The following is a 21,907-nucleotide window of genomic DNA, read 5'->3' on the forward strand; positions in this document are numbered from 1 at the left end:
CTCTTAAGGGTGCCAACCTGAGGAATCCATGTCGGACTAGTTAATGCATTTGAAATGATCAGAATTGGTACTGGAGAGATAGTCCTGGGACAAGGCCCTTGCCTTGCATGCTGCCAACCAGAGATCAATCTCACACCACAATGCCCACAAATATGCCAGGTACAGTCCGGAACATCATCAGATAGTGCTTGGGTGTCTCCAGAACCCCAGGACCCAAGCAGCACTGCATCCTTAGGTTCTAGTATTGAACCACAGGCCTGGTTCAATGATTGTCACTGTGAGTGACCCCAAAAATATTTATATAATTAAATTAAAGTAATTGTCAAGTCCATGTAAATAAACAATCCTAATGAACCAAGTTTCATGTTTCAAAGAAAGACATAGTCAAGGGGTCCTGCTGGTAGTCTGGGAGTATGCAAAGAGTTTTGGCAACAGAGGCCTGGTGTAGGCACATTTCTGATCATAGATGTTTCAACACTTTTCCCATCAGCCTAAAAATAGGAGGGAGGGGCCAACGTGACAGTACAGGGAGGAGGGCACTTGACTTGCATGAGGTTGACCCAGGTTTGATCATTGTCTCCAAACCTGCCAGGAAAAATCTCTGAGCACAGAGCCAAGAGTAAGTTCTGAACTTCACTGGGTGTGACCCAAAAACAAAAAGACAAGACAAACACAGTAGGGAGGAGACTTTAGTCTATGTATAGGAGAGTCTGAACCTGCACTTGGGCCTCAGGCTCACTACCCACCCACTTTCTCCTCCCAGATCCCAAACAGAAGTTCTCATCTTTAATGATTTCCTTCTGGCATGTTCTCCAGCTTAGCACATAAGACCATAAGTGATTTTTGAACAAGGAGGGGGCTTTTGAATGTGCTGCAGGTCCCACCTCTGCCCTTTATTAGTAGCGTTATGTGGGCAAGAAGCTTCACTGTCTGGGCCTCAGTTTCCATATTTGTGAGTCTATCAGTGTGGAGATGTAGATTGATGTAGAACATAGTGAATAATCAGAACACACAGACAGAGACCTAAGTGTTCTTGGCATTGGTATTCAACCGGAGGACTGCCTTGGTTTTCTATGGCTGTTGTTACAAATCACCATAAAATTGTTGACTTAAAATAGCACAGATTTGTTCACTCTCAATTCTGGAGGTCAGCCATTGGACATGGGTCTCATCAGGGTGTTAACAGTGCCGATTCCTTCTGGTTGCATGGTGGAGTGTCTCTTTCCCACCTTTCCATTCCCTAAGGGGGCCCTCACACCTTGGCTTATGGCCCCTTCTCCACCTTCAGCAACTGCGACCAGAGGTCAAGTTCTACTAATGTGGCATCTCTGGTCTTCTCTGGTCACTTCTCTTAGGCTGTCCTGCCTGCCTCTTCTACATTCAGGCTTCATATGCCTGTCAGGTATAATCCAGAGCCTCTCCTTGTTTTAAGGTTAGCTAATGAGAGACATTTCTCTCTGCATTCCTAAATTACTCCTGCAATGTTTCCTTAAATTCTCCCTGATTCTAGGTGTCACTCAAGTTGCATTACCTTCATCACTCCTTCATAGGCATCAAGGACTGATTCCAAACATGCCCTGTTCACCAGGCCATGACAATGGCAGAATAATAAAAACACTGACCTGGGAGCTTTCTTTCTAATACAAAGAGATGAAAACATTAAAGATTATTTTCAAAAGCAAATTCAAAGGCCAGAGCAATCATACAGCAAGTAAAATGCTTGCCATGGATGCAGCTAACCCAGGTCCAATCCCTGGTACCTCATATGATCGATCCCCTGAGCCTCCACCAGAAGTTATCCCTGAGTACAGAGACAGGAATAAACTCTGAGCATCACTGGGTATGACCCAAAAAAAACAAACAAAAAAATAAAATCAATATTCCAAACAGTGATAGGTTTCTCAAAATTAAAAAGGGGAAATAGAAGAAGAGATATGGAAGCTGGATGGAGCATATGCTGTTTGGGGGTAGAGGTAGAAGGCCAGGGCAGCCTCTATGAGCAAATAAATTTGAGCACTGAACAGGAAGTAAGGGAGTTCTGTAGAGAAGACTGGAAAAAGGATGCCAGCAGGCAGAACAATGTGTGTGCAAATTGATGTGGTTCTGAGGAGCAGCATTTTAAGTTTGGCATGGCTGAAGGAGCAGAGGGAAGGGAAGACAAGAGTCAGGACAGTCCCTAGTGTGGGCCACAGATCTTCTCTGTGTTTGGGACAGAAATGGATTGAGGCTCCATGTTGTTTTCCTCAGGCTTTGGCAAGAAATGGCCACACACTGCAGAGCAAAAAAGAGCCAGATGTGTCCTCCACTGCACTGAGGCCAGAATACTGGACTCAGTCAGCAGGATCCTGTGCCCCCATGAAGGTTGCCAGGGACACCCTCCTTGCCAACCTTTGCAGCTCTGATATGTCTTTCCATGACTTGGTTGTTTCTAAGGAAATCTTCATTGGGTCTCAGACTTTCTAAACCAGGAAAATCCTTATTATATCAGAAAGATAATCCTAAGAAGACCTCTCAGATTCTGGGGAGCTTGGCTCAACCCGGAAGAGTTTCTAGCAGTATCTGCCTTGTGGCAAGGCAGTGAGAGGTGGGGGAAGAGGGGATTGGACACTGCAAGCCCAGTTGGGGAGGGAGGGCCTGGAGCAGACAAAGGCAAAGGGTGGGGCTGCCTGCAATGACCCTGTCGTGACTGGGCTAGAAGGCTGGGGCACCTGCAGTTCAAGACTGGGGAGGTTAAATGTCAGGAAAGAACCAGTTCTGTCCCACACAGGAGTTGGAGCTGCTTCTTCCTCTACAGATGCTCCTCTCACAACCCACAGAGGCCAAGGACATTGTGTGCAGGGGGTGGGAGTGGGAACACTCTGTATATGTGTCTCTATGTACGTGTGTGGGCATGTAGGGGCATATGTGTCAGCTTCTGTGTGTCTGCATGTGCATGTATGGGCCTATGCCTGTGTGAACTTAGTGCATATGTTTGTGCTGCTCTATGTGAGCCTGTATGTAGGTGTGTGGGTCTTTCTGTCTGAGCCTCTATGTGAGCACATGTGGGCCTCTGTGTGTTATGTATGTTCATGGAGGGGCCTCTGTACATGTGTGTACATCTGCATGTGCACACATGTTTTCTCTGTGTGTACGTATGTATCCTGTAGTATATGTGTGTTCTGAGTGTGCCTTGCACATATGTATATGTGTGTTCTGTGTGTACATGTGTGTTTTTTGTGGGCCAGTGAACTTTCTGGTAGTGCACATGTGTATTTTGGTTGTATGTATTATGTGAATAAACCCCACCTCACAGCTCCCAGTCCCCTCTTCGGAGCACCCAGAGCAATGAGAACTGCTTACACCTTCTGGTGCCATAAATTCAAGGATTTTTTTCCTATGCTACAGAACTGAAACCACTTCACTGCAGGCATCTGCAGCTCATCCTGACCCAGCTCCTCTGTCGCTTGGAAGTTGATGGCTTTACCTGCCACAGAATAGGGAACCATAAAGTCTAGACTCTGGAGGGATCTTTTGAAAAATGAGCGTAGAGACTTCCAGAAACAGGAGGCAGACATCCCTGTGTGGACACAGACGTGTTCTGCTGCTAAATCTCAGGCAAGTTAGGCCTACCCAGATAGGGCTGACAAGCTCCTGCATCCCCTTCACCTGCTGCCCAGAGCTCAGACTCCTTTAAATGGTTGCAAAAGAAAAAAGAACATGCATGAGAAATAACGATGAGTGCCTATGTCCACAGAAGGAGAGTTTCAGCACATACAGGGTTTCTAACAGTGATCAGTGGGCCTGGGGACCATCCACATCACACTGATCTGCCTGTGCAGGCACCTGGCATACTGGGAGTTACACAGTGCTAATGCTAGCATGTAAGCCTTTGCTCCACTGGTGGGGGCTGTCTCCCCACACCCACAAAGAAAGCTTTACTGGTACTGGCCATTTCCATTTATTTCCAGCATTTCCCAGAGCAAGTGATTCTAGTCCCTTTGCCTTCATATTGCGAGGGGGTAGCCTCAAATGCAAGTCAAGAGACACATTTTGATTGCTTAAATAGGTAGATTTGCAGGTGGGCAAATGACATTTTTTCTGAAAAGGGAATGGTTGGCAAGTCCATTTGGGATGCTTTTGTTTTGCTTTGCTTTGTGACTGTCTCCACCCTACATAGAAATCATGAGGTCCCAACAGATGTTCACCCTCTGACCCTTTACCAAAACCTACTCCCTGATCTGGGCACCCAGGAAGAATTACAGTTGTGCTTTAACACTGAGCAGGCACCCGGGATAGAATTAGATTGTGCACTATTGAAAGAAGGTATCAACCACCACCCCTGCCCAAGTTACTCTTCCTGCCTCCTCCTCTATCAGGAAAAGAATCTTTGGTGGGGGGGTGCCACCTGGACTATCACCCTCCTTGGCTTTCACACCTGGTTCTGCCAAGTGAACATGGGAAGTTACTGAGCTCTGAGTTTCATCTTCCTCATCAATGAGATGCAGATAAGCTTGCATGAAGTTTTTGAAGATTAAATCATGGAACAGCCTTACATGATGCAAACTGTACCCCCAGAAGCATGTCCACCGATTCAAGCAACCAAATTAATCTTTTCTGCAAGATGGTTCTGCCAGTCGGTCAGTTTATGGCTGACTCCATAAGCACTGCTCCATGGAGAAGTGGAAATTGTAAGCTTGGAAAAAAGGCAGGATCGGGTAAGAGTCCGTCTCTTGTCTTCCTGAAGCCACCCTCTCCTGTAGGAGGGTGACAGAAGTGCCAGTCCACTTATCTTTTCTCCTTTTTATTACACACTGCTTCACACTTCAAATTACCGCACAGTTGTGTGCTGAACAACAGCAACCAGGAGGAATTAAAATGAGGCTCCACTGACAGAGGAGGAGGCTGACTGACATTCAGCTGGAAGAGAGAAAGACTCCAATCTGGGCTCAGGTTTTCTGAACAGGATTCAACACTCTCACTGCTGTACCAACATGTCACTAGAAGAGGAAGAAGGGAAGCCAGATATAGATGGAGGGATCCAGTGATCACAGCACCCTGTGGCTTGTCTTCCATTCTATGTGGGGAGCTGCTGAGGACCCAGAAGCTCAGGAACTTGCTGCTTTTGGGGGAAATGAGATCCCCAGCAGGCAGATCTACCAACCACCACCCCAGCTCCAGCCTACTGAATCACAGAGCTGAATCCCCAGCTCTGGATTTTATACCCAAAGCTGCATTCTGGTCTCCAGTGTCTGAAGGATACAGCTCAGCAACTTGAACCCACTAGAAAACACCTCATACCCATGTCCTTTCTTCATATGCACTGAGGTTTTGAGTTGTTCATGCATGTTCCTGGTAGCAAGCAAAGCAACGCTAGTCTTGCCCGCTGTGGCTCAGAACCCCATGTAACTCTCCCTGAGACAGTCTCCATGGCTCTGTTGACTACTGGAGTTCAAAGATGGTGTGTGCACAACACAGCCACACTGAGGGTAATTAGGTAACCCCTAATTATTAGTCAACCCCTAATTCTGCCAGGGGAGAGATCAGTCTGCTATGTTCTTGCCCTCCCAACTTATCCCACTAGACGGGAATAAGGGATGGTTGTGTGGTGCTAAGGATCAAGTCTGGATCAACTGCATTGAAGTGGGGTTTGCTTCACATAAAACTCTAAAAATCTTACAATAGAAATCAGGTGTCTTGCTCCATAAAAGGCCATACAAGGCCTTATTGCCTAAGATTTGGGGGAGGCATTTAGGGGCCAGTTAGTGACATCTACTATGACCTTGGATGGGATATGCGGGTATATGAGTGCTGTCTTCTGTGATCTTGGATAGATATTGCTGGTTCCATTGGTGATATTTGCTGTGACCTTGGGCAGGATATGACTGGACCCATCAGTGATATCTGCTGTGACCTTGGATAGAGTATGCATGTCTGGTGATGTTTGCTATGACCTTAATTAGATATGACTTTCAGGGTACTAAAAATTTTCTCTCTTTGCCTAGAAAAAGTTTCCTAAACTTCAGGTATGTGAGATTTTTTTCATCGTTATTCACCTCTGACTTATACTATTATTTGATTTCTTTTTCAATTTACAGGCTTCTTTTGGCTTAAAATAAGTTCTTTTTGGCTTAAAATATTATTCATTTTAAAGGTCAGATTTATAGCATCATCTTACATGAAAGCCAGCATTGTTTGCCATAAATGGAAGGAATGGTAAAAAATAATAAATTCCCTGAAAATAAATCATATTATTAAATTCTAGGCAAGGCTTCAAACTTGAAGTCTCAGGCTAGCCCCCCGAGTCCAAGGTTTTAACCTCTGAGCTCTGTCACATATAAGATAGATTAAAAGAGAATAGAAAGAGGCTTGACAAATGACCTTTATGTCACCATCAGGGGTCTGGAGAGATAATATAGGGGTTAAAGCACTTACCCTGATTGCAGCTGACCCAGGTTTTATCCCTAGTACCACATAGGTTCCCCTGAGCTCCTCCAGAAATGATCCCTAAGCATCACCTCCCCCTCAAAAAATATATATATATATAAAAAACTAGTCTCAGGATCAGGATTTAAGTTGTTGGGATTTTTTAAAAGTTTGGGAGCCATATGGAATGTAACCCAGTGGTTCTCAAGGGTTATTCTTGGATCTACACTCAGGGATCACTCCTGCTGGTGCTCAGGTGACCATTTGTGGTGCCAGGAATTAAAGTGGAGTTTGCTTCACATAAGGCCTTAACCTGTGTACTATGTCCCCAGCAAACTGTAGGTAGCCCAGTTGTTTCCCAAGTTCCCCTAGATGGTTCCATTGTCCCCCAAGAGGCACTATTACAGGAGCCATCCCTTATCCCATGGGATCCTTTCCATCTGGCACACATCATCAGCTTTTCTTCCTTCAGCTTCAACCAGCAAAAAACCTGGTTTCTCTTGTAGCTTTGATTCTGCTTATCACCTAACAGTCCCAAGATGGCAGCTTCACCTCCAGCCTTTGTCTCTACCCTCCTTACAGACAGAGGAAGTACAAAGGAACATTGTCACAGTCAGGAAAGCTGAAGTCTTCAGGTTTTATTTTCTTGGTTGAATTAAGCCTGTGACTACAGAAGATGTGGAAAACATGGTTCCTTTTACCTAAGTGTATTGTTGTTCTCTTTGTTGGATTCTCCTACAAGACCAGAAACATGATTATTGGGTCATGCAATGGGCAGCAACTCTGAGTGCTTAAAGAGGTACTGGAGAAGGCTTCATCCCTCCAACCCCTCCAGCTCTGCGGAGCTATGATAAAAGAGTGTTCTCTGCTCTCTCATGAAGCTTGGCGCCCAAGAGCATGAATGTTCTATTTTTCCATAAAAGGGCTTCTCTGTGAACTTCTGCATGTTGAGGCCACTGTTGTTTTTACTGGCAAACTTACTCCAGGGGAATGAAAGTTCACCACGCTGCACATGTGTATTTTAGTACGACAGAAGACAAGGCAGGGAACCCTTGAAAGGGAATGTTTTCAGAGCGGCAGAGCGGGAGGCTAGCCTGCAGCCTGGAAGGTCACTCAGGAGCCTTGGGAAGAGCGTGTCAGGTGTCCTCCAGCTATGGCGAGTACAGGAAGTGGCCTTGGTGTGGGGCTTACTTCTCCCAATTCCTGCAATAAGGACCCCACTTGTCAGCATCCTCCCCACCAGGTCATGCTCACACTGTGGGGGTTTCTCCTTTCAGTTCCACCCTGGCATGACTTTTCCTTTTCTTCACACCCCATCACATTCTAGCTGGGTGGCCTCAGATAAGATTCTTAACCTCTCTGTTTCCTAGTAACATGAGATCTCACTTCTCTTTATTGATAGATTCTCAGAAATGGCGGCTTTTAAGCAAAATTATGTAGTGGATCTTCAGATAAAGTCCTTTTGTGCTCGGGTAGCTGGAATGTCTTGGTTCTCATTAACATAAAAACACTAGGCTCACTAAAAGAGCACTTAATAAGGACCTGAGTGTTATTCTCTTATATAACAGGGTGAAAGCAGTGCCTCTTTCACAGAACTGGAGTAAGGGCTGGGAGCCTTGATCTCTGTGTTGCTCACAGCCCCACTCATGGATACCTTGTCCCCACAATCCACATGTCAGTGGTAAGTGGGAGTTGGTCCCTTTCTTCCCAGTTATGGGCATTTTCTACAACAATCAAAGAAGATTGAAATTAGGAGGCTGTTGGATTTCAATAAAGTTGTTGGGAGATGGAAATTTGTGTTTTTAGAGGGGACCTTCAGTGGGTACTCCACAACATTATTGATCATTAGCATAAGCAATGGATCCTATCAGATCCAGAAACAGTTCCAGATGAATAGTAGTTCAACATTGGCTGCTGTGAAAAGATCCTAGAACAGTGGCTCACCCAAGTTGCAGTTCATTTCTCTCCTGTATATTAGCCACTCTATAGTGAAAAACCCAGACCCTGTCAACAACTACAATCCCAACTTGCTACCCTCACCCACCTGACCCAGGATGCTTCATTATTATGCAGCCTCCACCAGCCAGAGAAAAGGAGAAGGTGACAGTCAAGGACCACAGCATCTTTCAAAGGGGTTAGCCAAGCACTTGTGCCATGGTTCAGCCATATCTCAGACACTCACCCAGCACCAGTTCTAGGAGATGATGAGAGATGTGATTTATTATTTTCTGCACCCAAGAGTCCCACTCAAGTGTAGAGTCTGCTGTCATGGGAGAAGAAAAGAACTTGAGCTGGGGGCAATCCCAGAATCCACACTCACCCACACATAGCTGATGTAGGAGACCAACTGCTGGACATCTCCCAGGATGAGAGGAACTGGATCTCATTATCTCTGCACAAAGCATTCACTGCAGGTTGCTGGCTGGGATTGTCAGTTCTCTCTGGGTCTTATTGTCCAGCATGTTAGGACATAGATTGATTGTGAACCTTCTCTCCAGATCTTTCATCTGCTCAGAGACCCAGCCCTGGGCCAGCTCTGGGCCCCAGGTGTCAAAAGTGCTGCTACGATAGTTGGGGCGAGCTTAAATGCTGAAAAACTTGTTTCACCCTAAGCTGAAATGTCCATGGAGCTGGAGTAGAGCAAGCAGGGACCCTATAGGAGCCAGCTTGCCCTACTGCTCAGCAACCCGAAGCATGTTTCTTGCATTCTCTGAGTTTCCTTATTTTGAAGATGGTCAGTGTGATGTAGGATCTGTCTTGCCCAGGTTTCCATCCTCTAAAGCAAAACTAAAATAACAAAAAAATGAATGATCGCACTTCTGAACTGATGTTGGTGCTCTGAGCACCATTGGTTGTTGCTCCAAAAATAACAATAAAGACAAAATTCTTAGGCCAGAGCAGTGTCACAAGTGGTAAGGTGGCTGCCTTGTTCACACTAACCTAGGACAGACCACAGTTTGACCCCCCAGTGTCCCATATGATACCCAAGCCAGGAGTGATTTCTGAGCACATAGCCAGGAGTAACCCCTGAGCATCACTGGATGTGGCCGAAAAATAAAAAAAAATCTCCAAGAAATAACTCCCTGGTGGATGCTCTAAAAAATGTGCCAGGTAGGGAAATGTGAGCAAGGGGACATTGAAGGGTTTCACTTGCTTACCCACATCCTTTCACTATCCTCTTTCTATGAGCTTAAGAGAGAAGGGGAGCACTAGGACCCCAGCACCAGACACATATCTTGTGCATGTATTAGTGCTTTCATGCATCACCAGAGTGAGGTAGTGCTGATTTTAGTGTCCACCTTCTTGCATAGCAGTTGTAGAAAAGAACAGCACCCCAAACCCAGGACTGGGTGTAGGAGTATTATTACAGCTTCAAAGGTGGGAGGGATGAGCAGGAAAGGGGGGATAAATCCAACTGAGATGAAAGCCATACTCTGCAGCTGCTCCCACTAACAAGGCTCAGAGCAATGTGAGGTCTAAGGATCCTGGAGTGAATCACAAAGCTTTGATCTGGAATCTCAGGGAAAGGAAACTGTGACCATTCCAGACTAATTCCCACATCCTGTGGGATCCATGAGGTCTACTTGGGATTCACATAGGACCCACTTCCTAGTAGCAAACCCTTAGCCAGTAGAGAACCAAATGAGAACCCGTTTTTTTTATGAGGAGCTCTGCCCCCTTCAGTCCCCCTCCAAGTTGGACAACTGGAAGATTTGTGAGCCTGGGAGGCATACAATGCTGGGGAAGTCATTTAGGGGTGCATTTAAGCTCTGAAAAAAGTAACTGCTTGGAGAAGGTTGTCTTTCTTTTCTGGGGGGGTGGTTTGGGGCCACACCCATTTGACACTCAGGGATTACTCCTGGCTATGCACTCAGAAATCGCTCCTGGCTTGGGGGAACCATATGGGATGCCAGGGATGGAACCACGATCCGTCCTACGCTAGCGCTTGCAAGGCAAATACCTTACCTCTATCGCCACCTCTCTGGCCCCAGAAAGTTGTCTTTCAGAAGAAACTTTAGAACAGGAGCCAAAGGTGCCTTGATGACCCATTCCCATGGCCCTGCTTCCCACAGAGGGGCTTTGCTTTGCCTCTGGTCACTGAACACAGGTCGCCTTGGTGCAGACTGGAGGCTTGGGGGTGTGATCTATAGGCCTATCAGGACATCTTTCTTACCTTAGAGTGTCCTTGTGGGCCTTGGGTCCCCCACTCGTAAAATGGAGATGATATTGGTGATGAGTTGACGTGTTCTGAAGATTGAACAAGTTCATAGTCCATGTTCTTAAAGGAGCACTTGAATTGTGAGAACCATAGAGGACTCATTTCAAAGACCACATAAGGTTTGTTCATGAAGATTTGCGAGCACAGCTCTGCCTTGCCACTGGGCCTACAAGCTTCTAAAGGCCAAAAGTGAGTGACCAGTAGAAATTTGTACAATGAAAGGCACCTCATGTTCTCTCTCTCTTTATTTTTTTTTTTTGATCTTCATTTTGAGGGCCACACCTGGCAGTGCTCTGTGGTTATTCCTGGCTCTGCACTTGGGAATTACTCTTGGCAATACTAGAGGATGCTGAGGATTGAACCTGGCTCAATCATATGCAAGACAAATACCCTTCACACTTTTACTATCCCTCTGGTCCCTCGTGTTCCCTTTTATCTATAGTTCAAAGGAGTAAAAGGTATTGAATAAGAATAACTTGTCCCTTGGACATTCAGTATTTGATGCTTTAGCACTTGTGGGATTAATGATTTTATCAGCTCTGACCAAGACACTAGTGCTCATTGGTTTGCTCCTTTCCAAACCTGTCCCCACTGTCCTAGTGCATGTGTGTGTGTGTGTGTGTGTGTGTGTGTGTGTGTGTGTGTGTGCAGGTGCATGGAGGTAGGTTGGTGCAGTCCACAGCAGCATCCCTGACTTCCTCAAAAAGATGTATAGTCAGCATATCCCCAAACACCCAACACACTGCAGTAGACCTGCAAATGTGAAAGGACCCATCTAAAGCTTTGAATACAGCCCAAGCTCCTTCCTTGGAGTTGGAGAGGACAGACTCAGGGTGTGAGCAGTGTCTGGAATCCTCATTGTGCAGGCAGGGTCTGAGCTGTCTCATGGAAGACAGGGTGGGGTGGGGTGGGGAGGAGGGTCTAGACAGCACAAGATTGAACCTGCTGCTCAAGACCTTACCTGCTGAGGGATTGGGGGGAAGGGTTCTGCTCCAGCCTCAGATGTAGTGTTTCAGTCTCGAAGATTCCAGAAAGTTCCCATTTTATATCCTTGCAGTGTCAGGCCCTCTTTCTGTTGCTTTTATTTTATTTCGTTTTGCTTTTGTTTTTTGTTTTTGCATATGAGTTTTTCATTTGGTTAGGACTCTTTCCAAGCACAAGTAAAATAAGATCCACCCCAAACTTGCTAAAATCTTGGAAGAGGCTGGAAGAAGACTTCATGGCTCAAATATCTGCTGTCCCCAATGCCACCAAGCATGAAACCCCAGGTCTACTCAACCCCCTGGAATCACTGACTGCTATACTGCAGCCAGGGGTGTGCAAACACTGTGTCTGAGAGGTGCAACCCCCTTACTGGGTTCAAGCTTTAACCATTGCCACATCAGCAGAGAATGAAGGAAAAAGCAGAGAAATGGTGACTTATGGACCTCACTAGCAAATCTAAGCATTTCAGACTTCAGACACAGCTGAATCCAGGGCTCCATGATGTTAAACCAATCTATTTCCTCTCCTTCCCTTTCTTTTTTTGTGTGTAGACACATTTTCAAAGTGGCCATGTGGCATTTTTACTACACAACATCCCAAGATTCCTTCTCATTAAATCTGCTTTTATCAACACAGCCTGAAAGCATCTCTCAGTGATGGATGTGGTAAATTGGTTGGTCCAGATCCCAGCGAAGCCCAATGTCTATCCAGATGGGGATGGGCATGTTGACCTCATCACCTTCTCAGTACTCAGTACCTGTGGGAATCTCTCTAACACATACAGACACACAGATCTATGGGGGCTATATTCTCAGCAGAGTTATCAAAGAGAACAGAGTATAGCATTTGGCCTGGGGGTCCACTGGAATCCCTGATCTGCTCTGCCTTGTGTTGTATGATTGTATCACTCTGCTGCTTAAAAGCTTCCAACCATGGCTCCTCATTGCAATCTGAAATAAATGCCTTGCTTTTATTTCTTGCTGTGACACTGCCCAACCTTGTTTTAACTTCAGCATGTTTCACCCCCAAAGACCTCTGGGAGCTCTTTAATCCTCCCCTTTTGTATCTCTCACTGTGTCTTTGCTCTCCCTGCCTCCCCACCAGGACCTGCATTTTGCTGCTTTCCCTAACTTGGAACAGTATAAGATGCTTTCTCCCAAATGCACATGGGGCTGGCTCCCTCCTTTCCACTGCCACCTCCTCTTTGAAGGCCCCCTGGTTCAGTCCTTCACACACACACACGTCACACACCTACAATGAATGAATACTTGTGCTTAGCTTGTGCTTCACAATGCTGCAGCTGGACCACTTTCTCAGCACAGTGGAACTTTTTCCCCCACTGGCTTGTGTGGATCCAAACACCATAGCTTCCTCCTTAGCAACACATGTTGTTGCCCCTCTGGGTCCCTCTGCTCCTGGCCCAGCCCTGATCATTCACACTCCTCTGACTGAAGAACAGAGACTACAAGTCTTTCTGCAATGGCCTTCTCAGGCATGCGGGTTGTTTTATTACCAGTTAAATATGTTTTATGCTACCTGTGAATGAGGCCATTGTGACACTGAGCAACTGATTTGATTCAACACAGATGTGAGCTGGGCTCCACATGGAGCAAAGAAGCCCAGAGGATGTGCTCTGCAGAGGCATTTCTGAATTGTTTCTTAAGATGCGAAATGGACCAGATGAGTTGGTGTCACACAGCCCTGGATGCTTCCCTCCCTGGCATCTGGAGGTGCATCCTGTCCATCACAGAGCTGAGAAACCCCACCTAGCTTCCCCAGAATCTTTTGCTTCTCTTTGGGATATGCTCCATGGCCCTATCCATGTTGTTCTGTTTGGCTCTTTAACCTTCCACAGATTCTTTATTCTTGTGAATGTTTTTATCTGGAGGATCAATGAAATACCAGCTTTGCTAACATCTCTACTGGTGGTTTATGTACAAAGAACTATTAATCCCCACTGCCATTTACTCATCACTGACCATGCCGGCTTCTGCCTTCTCTGCCTTAGAATCCTCAGAATGGACCAGATAAATTACACTTAATTCTGCTGTACAGGGGAAAACTGGGGCTCAGAAATTATAAAGCCTTTTTCTTTTGGGGGAGGATCCTGCCAATAGTGCCCTGATAATTCTCAGCCAACTAGGGATTCATTGTGAGGGCCAGAGGATGTGGTGCTGCTCTGATGACTGCATTGTTCAGAGGTCCCAGTGCCATGCCCCGTGGTGCTTAGAGCATTGAACCAGAGCAAGACCAAGGGCTTCCAAGGTGAGGGCCAAGGTGAGGAAAGCACCTCACCCCAGACTATTTGACTCCTCAACCACTTGTCTAAGTCAGCAGGACAAATAATCAGGTTTTCTGAGGTGTTCTGAGATGTCTTCCACCTATCAGATGAAAATTCAAAAAGTCAGAGCTCAGTACATTCATCACAGCCATGGTCCAGGGTCAGTTCTTGGCAGACTTCTCAGAAATGTATGAGAGACATCCAAAGTGATAAGCCAAGCTGAGAGAAGACTGGTACTGGCACACCAGTTTAAAGGAGCACGAATGAAGCACAGCAGGGAAATCAGCTCCATGGACAAATGCTGAGTCCTTTCCGGAACTGGGCCAGGCTATGTTGTAGTACCTGCATGGGCAGAGCTCACCTTTCTGTCCCCTTTTTGGACATTATCTGCTATTTATTTCTATCTTCCCAGTTACATATACAGACCCTTAGTACTTGCATGATGTTAGCAGTGTCATCTGAAGGTCTTTATGAGTAGGTCCTCTGTCACATTCATGCATACATGTGCCAAATGTCACAACCTCAATAGCAGGTCTACATGAATGTACCATGTGCTGTGACTGCAAGCACATGTATGCACACATGTGCTGAGTGTCATGACTTGAGTAACATGTATGCACATGTGTGTTAAGTGGCACCGCTGTGGTAACACACATACACGTGTGTTAAATGTCATGACTTCAGTAACATGCACGCGCACATGTATGGGGAGTCACTGTGGCCATGCCTTTTTTCCCTAGCTGTGGGTAGAGAATCAAGACTGTTCCCACAGCAGCATCCTTGGATGGCAGGAGATGTCATTGAGATTATCTGTGTAGCTTTTGTTGCACTGCCTAGGGTGCTGTACAGACCCAAGGTGAGAGTGAAACCTGGAAACCCAATAGAGGGAGCAAGCAGACCAGGAACTGCTGCTGTACATGGGCCTATGGACAGTCTGACCTAAGCATAAATCCACTCAGCACCTTCCCTGCTGGGGAGACTAAACAAGAGCTACTGAGCTGTAGTGGCTTACCCTAGCATGGATGGAACCCAAGCACTGGAGCATTCATGAGTTTATCATCACAAGTACCTTGAACTTGATCCCGGAGAAAGGTAACTTGCATGGCCACTGTGAGCATCTCCTTGGAAAGAGGAAATGCAGAGAGGTGTGAAGACCCCAGTAGCAGAGAAAGGTGTCCCCAAGACCATCTTATACTAGCCCGCTCATTCTAGTAGGCTGGCAGAAACTGCTCTCAGGTGGGAACATGAGCTGTGGAGGGTAGAAGATGTAGTCCCGGTCACGGGGTGCCTCCCAATGCATCACTCACAGGCTCATACATGTATTCACAATGACCCTGTTTCAGAGCACTGCAGATGCAGCGAGAGTAGGGTACTTCCCTACTGTGTACATGAGACTGGGTTAGATCTCTGGCAATAAGTAAAAAAAAAAAAAAATGGGGGGGGGAGGGAACAGAACAACCCTATTAGTTCCCAAATGGAACTGAAAATATGGGGGAGGAGTGGTGGGATAGGAGGAGGAGGGAGTAGTTGGGCCACTGCAGGAGCCATAGGGATGGCCTCCATCCCCAGCAAAGTGGCTGGAACCTCAGAATAATGCTAATAAGAACGCCAGAAACCACAAACTTTCAGTGGCCTGCGATAATAGAAACTTCACAACTAAGTAACACAGATATTGTCACAGTCATTAAATAGTGCCCCAAAGTCAACACATGCAACCCTAGGCATGCCTCCTCTACAGGATGCCAGAAAGTGGGGTCCAGTGAAATCACGCTGAGTGGGCTGTGGCAGGACTTACATGTTTGTCCCCTCATGAGCCACATCTTCAGCCTCAAAGGATGTAACAGTTCAGAACTGGCCTCAGAGAGACTTTAGCTGGCACTTGCATCCTCCCAGACTCAGGAGTTTGGAAGCTGTTAGCTTCTTCCTGATCTTTTCTGCTTACTCTGGGCCTCCCACTTTGGGCCAATAGCCCAGTTATGACAAGGGAGAAGTCCCGGAAAGCATCCCAGCATTATCTCATCTGTTTCATGCTCTGGCCTTTCTCTACCTGCTGTCCTCATGCTCTGCCTCTCTGGTGATGGAAAAGGGAAGTAGTAAGAGAGAGTGAAGTCAAATTTTCCACTTTAGATCCCCAGTCTCATGGTCACAACTCTCTCCTGGGAAGCCATTGGGCAGGGCCCAGGAGCACAAGTCTCTAGAATCTCACTTGAAGTCCATCAGTCTAGGGTTTGTTCCCCAGTTTATTCACCTCATGAAACCTGCTCTGACATGTCCCAGGCCACTGCGGGCCTCTCTCAAGTGCACTTGGTCATGAGTCCACAAAGATTTCTCTTTCACAAACAGATACTGGCTCTCAGTCAATCAACTTTGATCGCTGAGCAAACAGGAGGCTCTTCTCTTGTGTAGGACGCAAAGTGACGCCACAGGGGAATGAAGGCACTTGCCTTGTACATGATCAAACCCAGTCCAATGCCCAGCACCTCTTTTGGTTTCCCAACCCTAACCAGGAGTGATCCCTGAGTACAAAGTCACCACTAAGCCTTGAGCACAGCCAGGTGTGAGCCCAGAAACCAACAAAAAAAATCAAGTCTGCAAACTTGGCTTCCCAACTGACCTGGGTGGTTAAATGAGGCCCTACATATCATCCACTTTGAGGGTCTCCATGTGCTGGATGCCCACACTCTGAGGAAGTGACATGTGAGGCTAGAGGTACAGCCCAGTCTCACAACACTGAGTTCAAAAGAACAAGTGTGGGTATCTGGGGGGTCTGGGGAAATGAACCCTCACATTGACAGGGAAGGAGATAAAGCACCTCTCCCTGGTGATGCAGGGTGAAGGACAAGAATTGGATGCCCAGATCTCATCTCCTGTCTTAGAGCTGATGTGAGGCAGAGGGCAGTTCTAGTTTTGACCTCTCTGGACCCTTCTTTTACTGAGCATTCTGGATTTGGGGGCTCTCCAAGCAGTGCTCAAGGAGCCTGGGGCACTCCTGGTGACTTCCAGTAGTTATTGCTGTACTTTGGCCTCTCCAAAATTGTCTTAGCTCCTGGGTCTCCACTGCTGAAGATCTTTTTGACTGTAATACACTTTACTGCAATCATCTGCCAAGTGGTATTGGGGTCTTTCCTAGGAAATGGACAGGAATGAATGAATGTAACACAGAAAATTACACTGTTTGGGGGGCCAGAAAGAGCACAGTGAGTAAGGCACTTCACATAACCAGTCCAAGTTCAATCCCTGATACTGATATGGTCTCTTCAGTATCACCAGGATTGATCCCTGACCACAGAACCAGCTGGATGTACGCCCCCCACCCCCAAAAAAAAGCATCACTAACAACAGAATTCTCAACATGAGATATAGGCTGACATAGTGCACTGACTTCCTGGAAGCAGGAGTCAGCACCTGGTGTCCAGTCGCATTACTGTGTGAATTCACATTCACCAGGGGTGGTGGCACAGGCTAAATGGTCCCTCTTCATGTCACCACACAGCCACAGGGAGTGTCATATCTTTTTCTAATTGCCACATTCTTTGCGGAAAAGAGTTTTAGTAATGGGACCAGAGAGGTGTGGATATTTTGTGGACCTACTTCATCCCCTGGTAAGAGCTGTCAGCAAGAGCATTCCAAATCCAGGAGGGGCCTACTAGCAAACCAGCATAGAAGTCCTGTGGTCCCCCTTCCCATGGGCACCTCTGACCTGCTCAAGACCTGCAGAGCCCTGTGCCTGCTATGGGTAGTCTCTGGTTTTTCAAGAGATGACCCTCAGTGTCCAAATTAGAACAGACAGGAAGCATCTGGGAGAAAGAACACAGAGAGCGAGGTGGGGCTATTGGTTTCCAAATCTGCCCACTGCTATGGCTCCAAAGACTGACACTGAAGAAAAGGGAGGATGGGAGCAATAGATCATTGGATAGGGCATTTGCCTTGCACACTGGTTAGATCTCCAGCAACCCTTATTGTTCCTTGAGTACCACCAGGAGTGATCCCTAATGTAGTGCCAGAAGTAAGCCCTGAGCACCACTGGGGGTGGCCCAAGACAACAAACAAAAGAATAAAGAAAAAGATAAGGGATGGCCAGAGTGGTAGTACAGCAAGGAAGGTGCTTGCCTAGCACATGGCCAACCTAGGTTCAATCCCCAACATCCCATATGGTCCCCCAAGCCCACCAGAATTAAATGTAGAGTCAGAAGTAATCCCTGGCTTACTATGCATCACCAGGTATGGCCAAAAATAAAAGCAGAACAGAAACCAAAAAAAGCAGAGGGAACAAAGTAACTCAGGAGTTTGCCCAAGGCCAGTATATGCTCAGTCAATGGTCTCCTGAGAAGGTCTTTGAGTGGAACAGGCTGGGTGAGACCTCCTGCCGAATACCTGGACTGTCTCATTTGGTCTGGCAGGGACCCCAATACCGTGCCATTGTGGGTGGACTCTGCATGGCAGGGCCTTAGCTGACCCCCCAGGGAGAGGGGACAAAGGGAGGGATCCCTGTTCTCAACCCATCGCTGTGCTCTGCACTGCACTGCCCCTCCTTGACCCAAGGGGACAGTGTCCTCAGTGCCACGGAGCTCAGTGGTTAGGACCTAGTAGTAGCAGGGACATTATGGAATGGGGCATGTTGAAAAGGATCTGAAGATGTTAGCTCAGATGGTGGCCCAACTGTGTGGACACCAGGTGGCCCAGATGGGGTGGGTACTCCTGTGTCGTGAACATGGTGGCCATGTCACCCTATTCTGAAACAACATTTTCTCAGTATGACATCAAGGCTCCATAAACTGTGGGTTGAACCCATGAGCATGGGACAAACGTGCATTGAGAAAACTGGACTTGGGAGAAGTTTGGTAACTGGCCAAAGTGTTCTGTTCCTAATTAGATTGTGAGACCCTGAGCCCCTTTTCCTGCTTCCTCCATCTCCCCTGTGTCCCCTGTGATAGAAAAACTAAACTGTATCTATTCTTTCTTCAGGTACAGCCGGGATCTACCAAGGAGCCAATGGCCTGGCCAATACTGCGGGCTTCGGAAGTGTGCACCAGGTAGCCACTCCACCTACCCTCCTCGGGGCCACCATGGAGATTACCTCCAATCCAGGGCCTGGGGGATCAAGAGGGAAGAAATGGAGTAGAGGGGTTAGTATGTTCCAAGACGGGGAGGCATGAGTGGTCTCAAAAGTTCCATCGGTCAGGACACAGCTCACAGGTGGATCCCTAGCTGGAGAACAAGCACACACTTCAGACTGTGCAGGCTCCTGGGATGACACCCAGCTTCCTCTCTGCACCTCAGGGCTGAGATCCTGGTATCCCATGGTGACACTCCACTTGTTTGAGCACTCAAACCTAGTCACTGGGGGAAGGAGCCACTGACCAAAAGTTCAATTCTGTTTATCCCCTGGGAGAGTGAAGGGTGAACTGAACCCTTGCAGGTTGTAAGATCTTCTATTCAGATGCCTCTCCTGGGCTGTATGCACGGATACTTAAAGCTCATGCTACACATCATTTTAATATGAGTAATGCCAAGTTTCTTCTGTGATCGGAGAATCTAAGTTGTATAACATTAAACCTTGGTGAAAGGACAAAGGTTCCTTCACTTTTTGCCTTAGTTGCCATGTCACAGGTGCAGAGCTGAGATCACTCCCGTCAGAGAGTATGTCAGAGGGTATGACTGCACTCAGGTGTTTGTCCATGTCACCAGCTCACATGTCACAAATGCAGAGACTGGATGCCCTTCCCCTCCCCAAAATAATCTGATTCAGTTAGTCGAGCCAGAAGTTGGGTAATGCCCAGCATCATTGCGTGCTGGAGAGACTCTGGATGACAAAGATGGTGGGGCAGGCAGAGTATTAGAAAGGATGAATCATGAGGGTAAATTCAGGTGTCTGCTGGGTCAAAGGCCCAGAGAGGATTTCTGATGCCAAAGCTCCTGTTTTTGTATACACGTATTCCCCTTCCCATGAATTTGAAGTGTCACTAAGACTCCAGGATACATGTGCATGATCCTCACTGTGTTTAGAGTTTTATGCATGTGTCTGGAAATTACTGGGTGCCCAGCTCCCTACCAGGCACTTGGGGTCCAACAGTGGCAAGAACCAATCTCTCGAGGTCCTGCCACAGTCCATAAATAGCACTGCAGTCATCCTTCAGCACCAGCATCAGGTAGGCAGGAAATGCGAGAAAATCAAGTGCTCCCCCCTAGATGGGGCTCTCAAACAAAGCTGCTAGAGTAGGTGCTTACCCCCCCCCACAACCCTGGAGCTGTGGTTTTACACCCATGGACTTTCTGCCATTAAGCATCACCCCGTCAGTTCTTGTCCCAACCCATCTCCCTAGAAACCTATTTGTTTCATTTTTCTCTCCTCCCACATGAGGTTCCATTTCTTCCCCTCAAAGACATTCCCCTGACCTGGAGTCCTCATGTCAGGGTCAGTTTATGGGTTAAGCCCCCACTTGTAGAAGTTTATTTTTGGGAAGAGTGACACTCAGCCCAGATGCTTATGGAAGCAGGGCACCTCACCCACCCCCTGTCAAGGCCCCCAGCCCCGTACCCAGCTTCCTCCCTCACATCCCCATGTCTCCCCACCCAGGAGTACCCTTCGTACCCCAGCTTCCCGCAGAGCCAGTACTCGCAGTATTACAGCTCATCCTACAGCCCGGCCTACGTCCCAGCCTCCAGCATCTGCCCATCCTCTCCACTCACCACGTCTGCGTACGTGCTACAGGAGACTTCACATGTCGCTGCCAACCCAAGTTCTGAGTCACACCCTGGTACGTACAAACCCCATCACCAGACTCTCATGGCCATGTCTGAGCACCTAGAAGAAGGGGCCTGGGGCCCTGCTGTTGTGAACTGGCCTCCCAAGAGCTAAGACTAGCCTCCCAATGTTTCCTTGGCCTTTCTGTGTGTCTGATTGCAGCTGTGTTGAAAAAAGCAGTTTTACCTGGAAATGCTAATGTCTGCCTTCTCTTGAAAGATCCTCATTCTGCTTGTTGGGTCTCATCATGTGCTTGGAGGTACAGGAATGATGCTCCTGATTCAGTGCTCAGGGATCATTCCTTGCGGTGCTCAGGGGACCATGCAGAGCTAGAGAAGGAGCCAGAGGCCCTTTATATGCACCCATACTTTGACCATCTCCCCAGCCCTATGATCATGTTCTTAAATCATAGTGCATGGCTGGAGTTGAGTAGTGTCTATCCCACGAGCCAGGCTCTCACAATCTGTGTCATTACTCTCTTGTATTACCTCTTGATGTATTACCCTCCTGTCCTTGGAGGCCTGACATTCACAAACTTATATTTATCACCTAGTAGTTATCAGCTTTCCTGTCTCTGCTCATGCACATGCCCTGAATTTGGCTCTAATACTCATTTGCTCAGTCCACAAATACCACTGCTGTTCAAGTGTATTGCTTAGTTTGAGAAGTGAAATGAGGTACTTGGTAGACTTGGTCATAGGAGTTAGGGACCAACCAGTCAAACAAATATGCACTTAAGGCTATAGCGAGGAGTAAATTTTCAACTACTCCCTTTTGCCAGGCAACAAATTGGGAAGAGCATAGCAGTGCATCACTTGCTGGAATATTAGCCCTGTTAGTCTCTGTTAAATAGACTCCGTAACAGTGCTCTGTGTATTGCTGGCCACAAGCAGAAACTGTCTTCTTTTTTTTTTTAAATAAATTTTATTGAAATCATTGTGAATTACAAGTCCTTCATAGTTGGATTTCAGGCAAACAGTGACAGTGAATTGGGGCCATTCACACCATCAGTGTTGACTTCCTCCCACCAAGACACCTAGCATGCATTTCATATCTTCACCCTTAGCCCCCTGCCTGCCAGTGTAACAGGACCATTTTAGGTATAGATTGTTATAGTTTGGATCTCTTGATTCTATTATTGTTGACTTCAGTTTGGGTATTTAGTTCTGTCCTTTTTTTTTTTTTATCTTCACCAATTCACCAATGCACAGGAGACCAATTAGCCTCTGGCCTCCATCTTCTCAATACATACATCTTCTCAGAAATACAGAAATAT

The 21,907-nt window shown here is 47.0% G+C and overlaps 1 protein-coding gene across 1 annotated transcript in view; it reads left to right on the forward strand.

The window, feature by feature from the left end:
• The window catches only part of EYA2 (EYA transcriptional coactivator and phosphatase 2), a 139,748-nt gene that overhangs the window by 49,738 nt on the left and 68,103 nt on the right, over nt 1–21,907 (forward strand). The window contains exons 5-6 of the mRNA XM_049780514.1: nt 18,852–18,919; nt 20,464–20,641. Coding sequence (XP_049636471.1) covers nt 18,852–18,919; nt 20,464–20,641 — 246 coding nt within the window. The remainder of the gene's footprint in view (nt 1–18,851; nt 18,920–20,463; nt 20,642–21,907) is intronic.

The sequence above is a fragment of the Suncus etruscus genome, chromosome 9 (assembly GCF_024139225.1).
Source record: "Suncus etruscus isolate mSunEtr1 chromosome 9, mSunEtr1.pri.cur, whole genome shotgun sequence".
In the NCBI taxonomy this organism is placed as follows: domain Eukaryota; kingdom Metazoa; phylum Chordata; class Mammalia; order Eulipotyphla; family Soricidae; genus Suncus; species Suncus etruscus.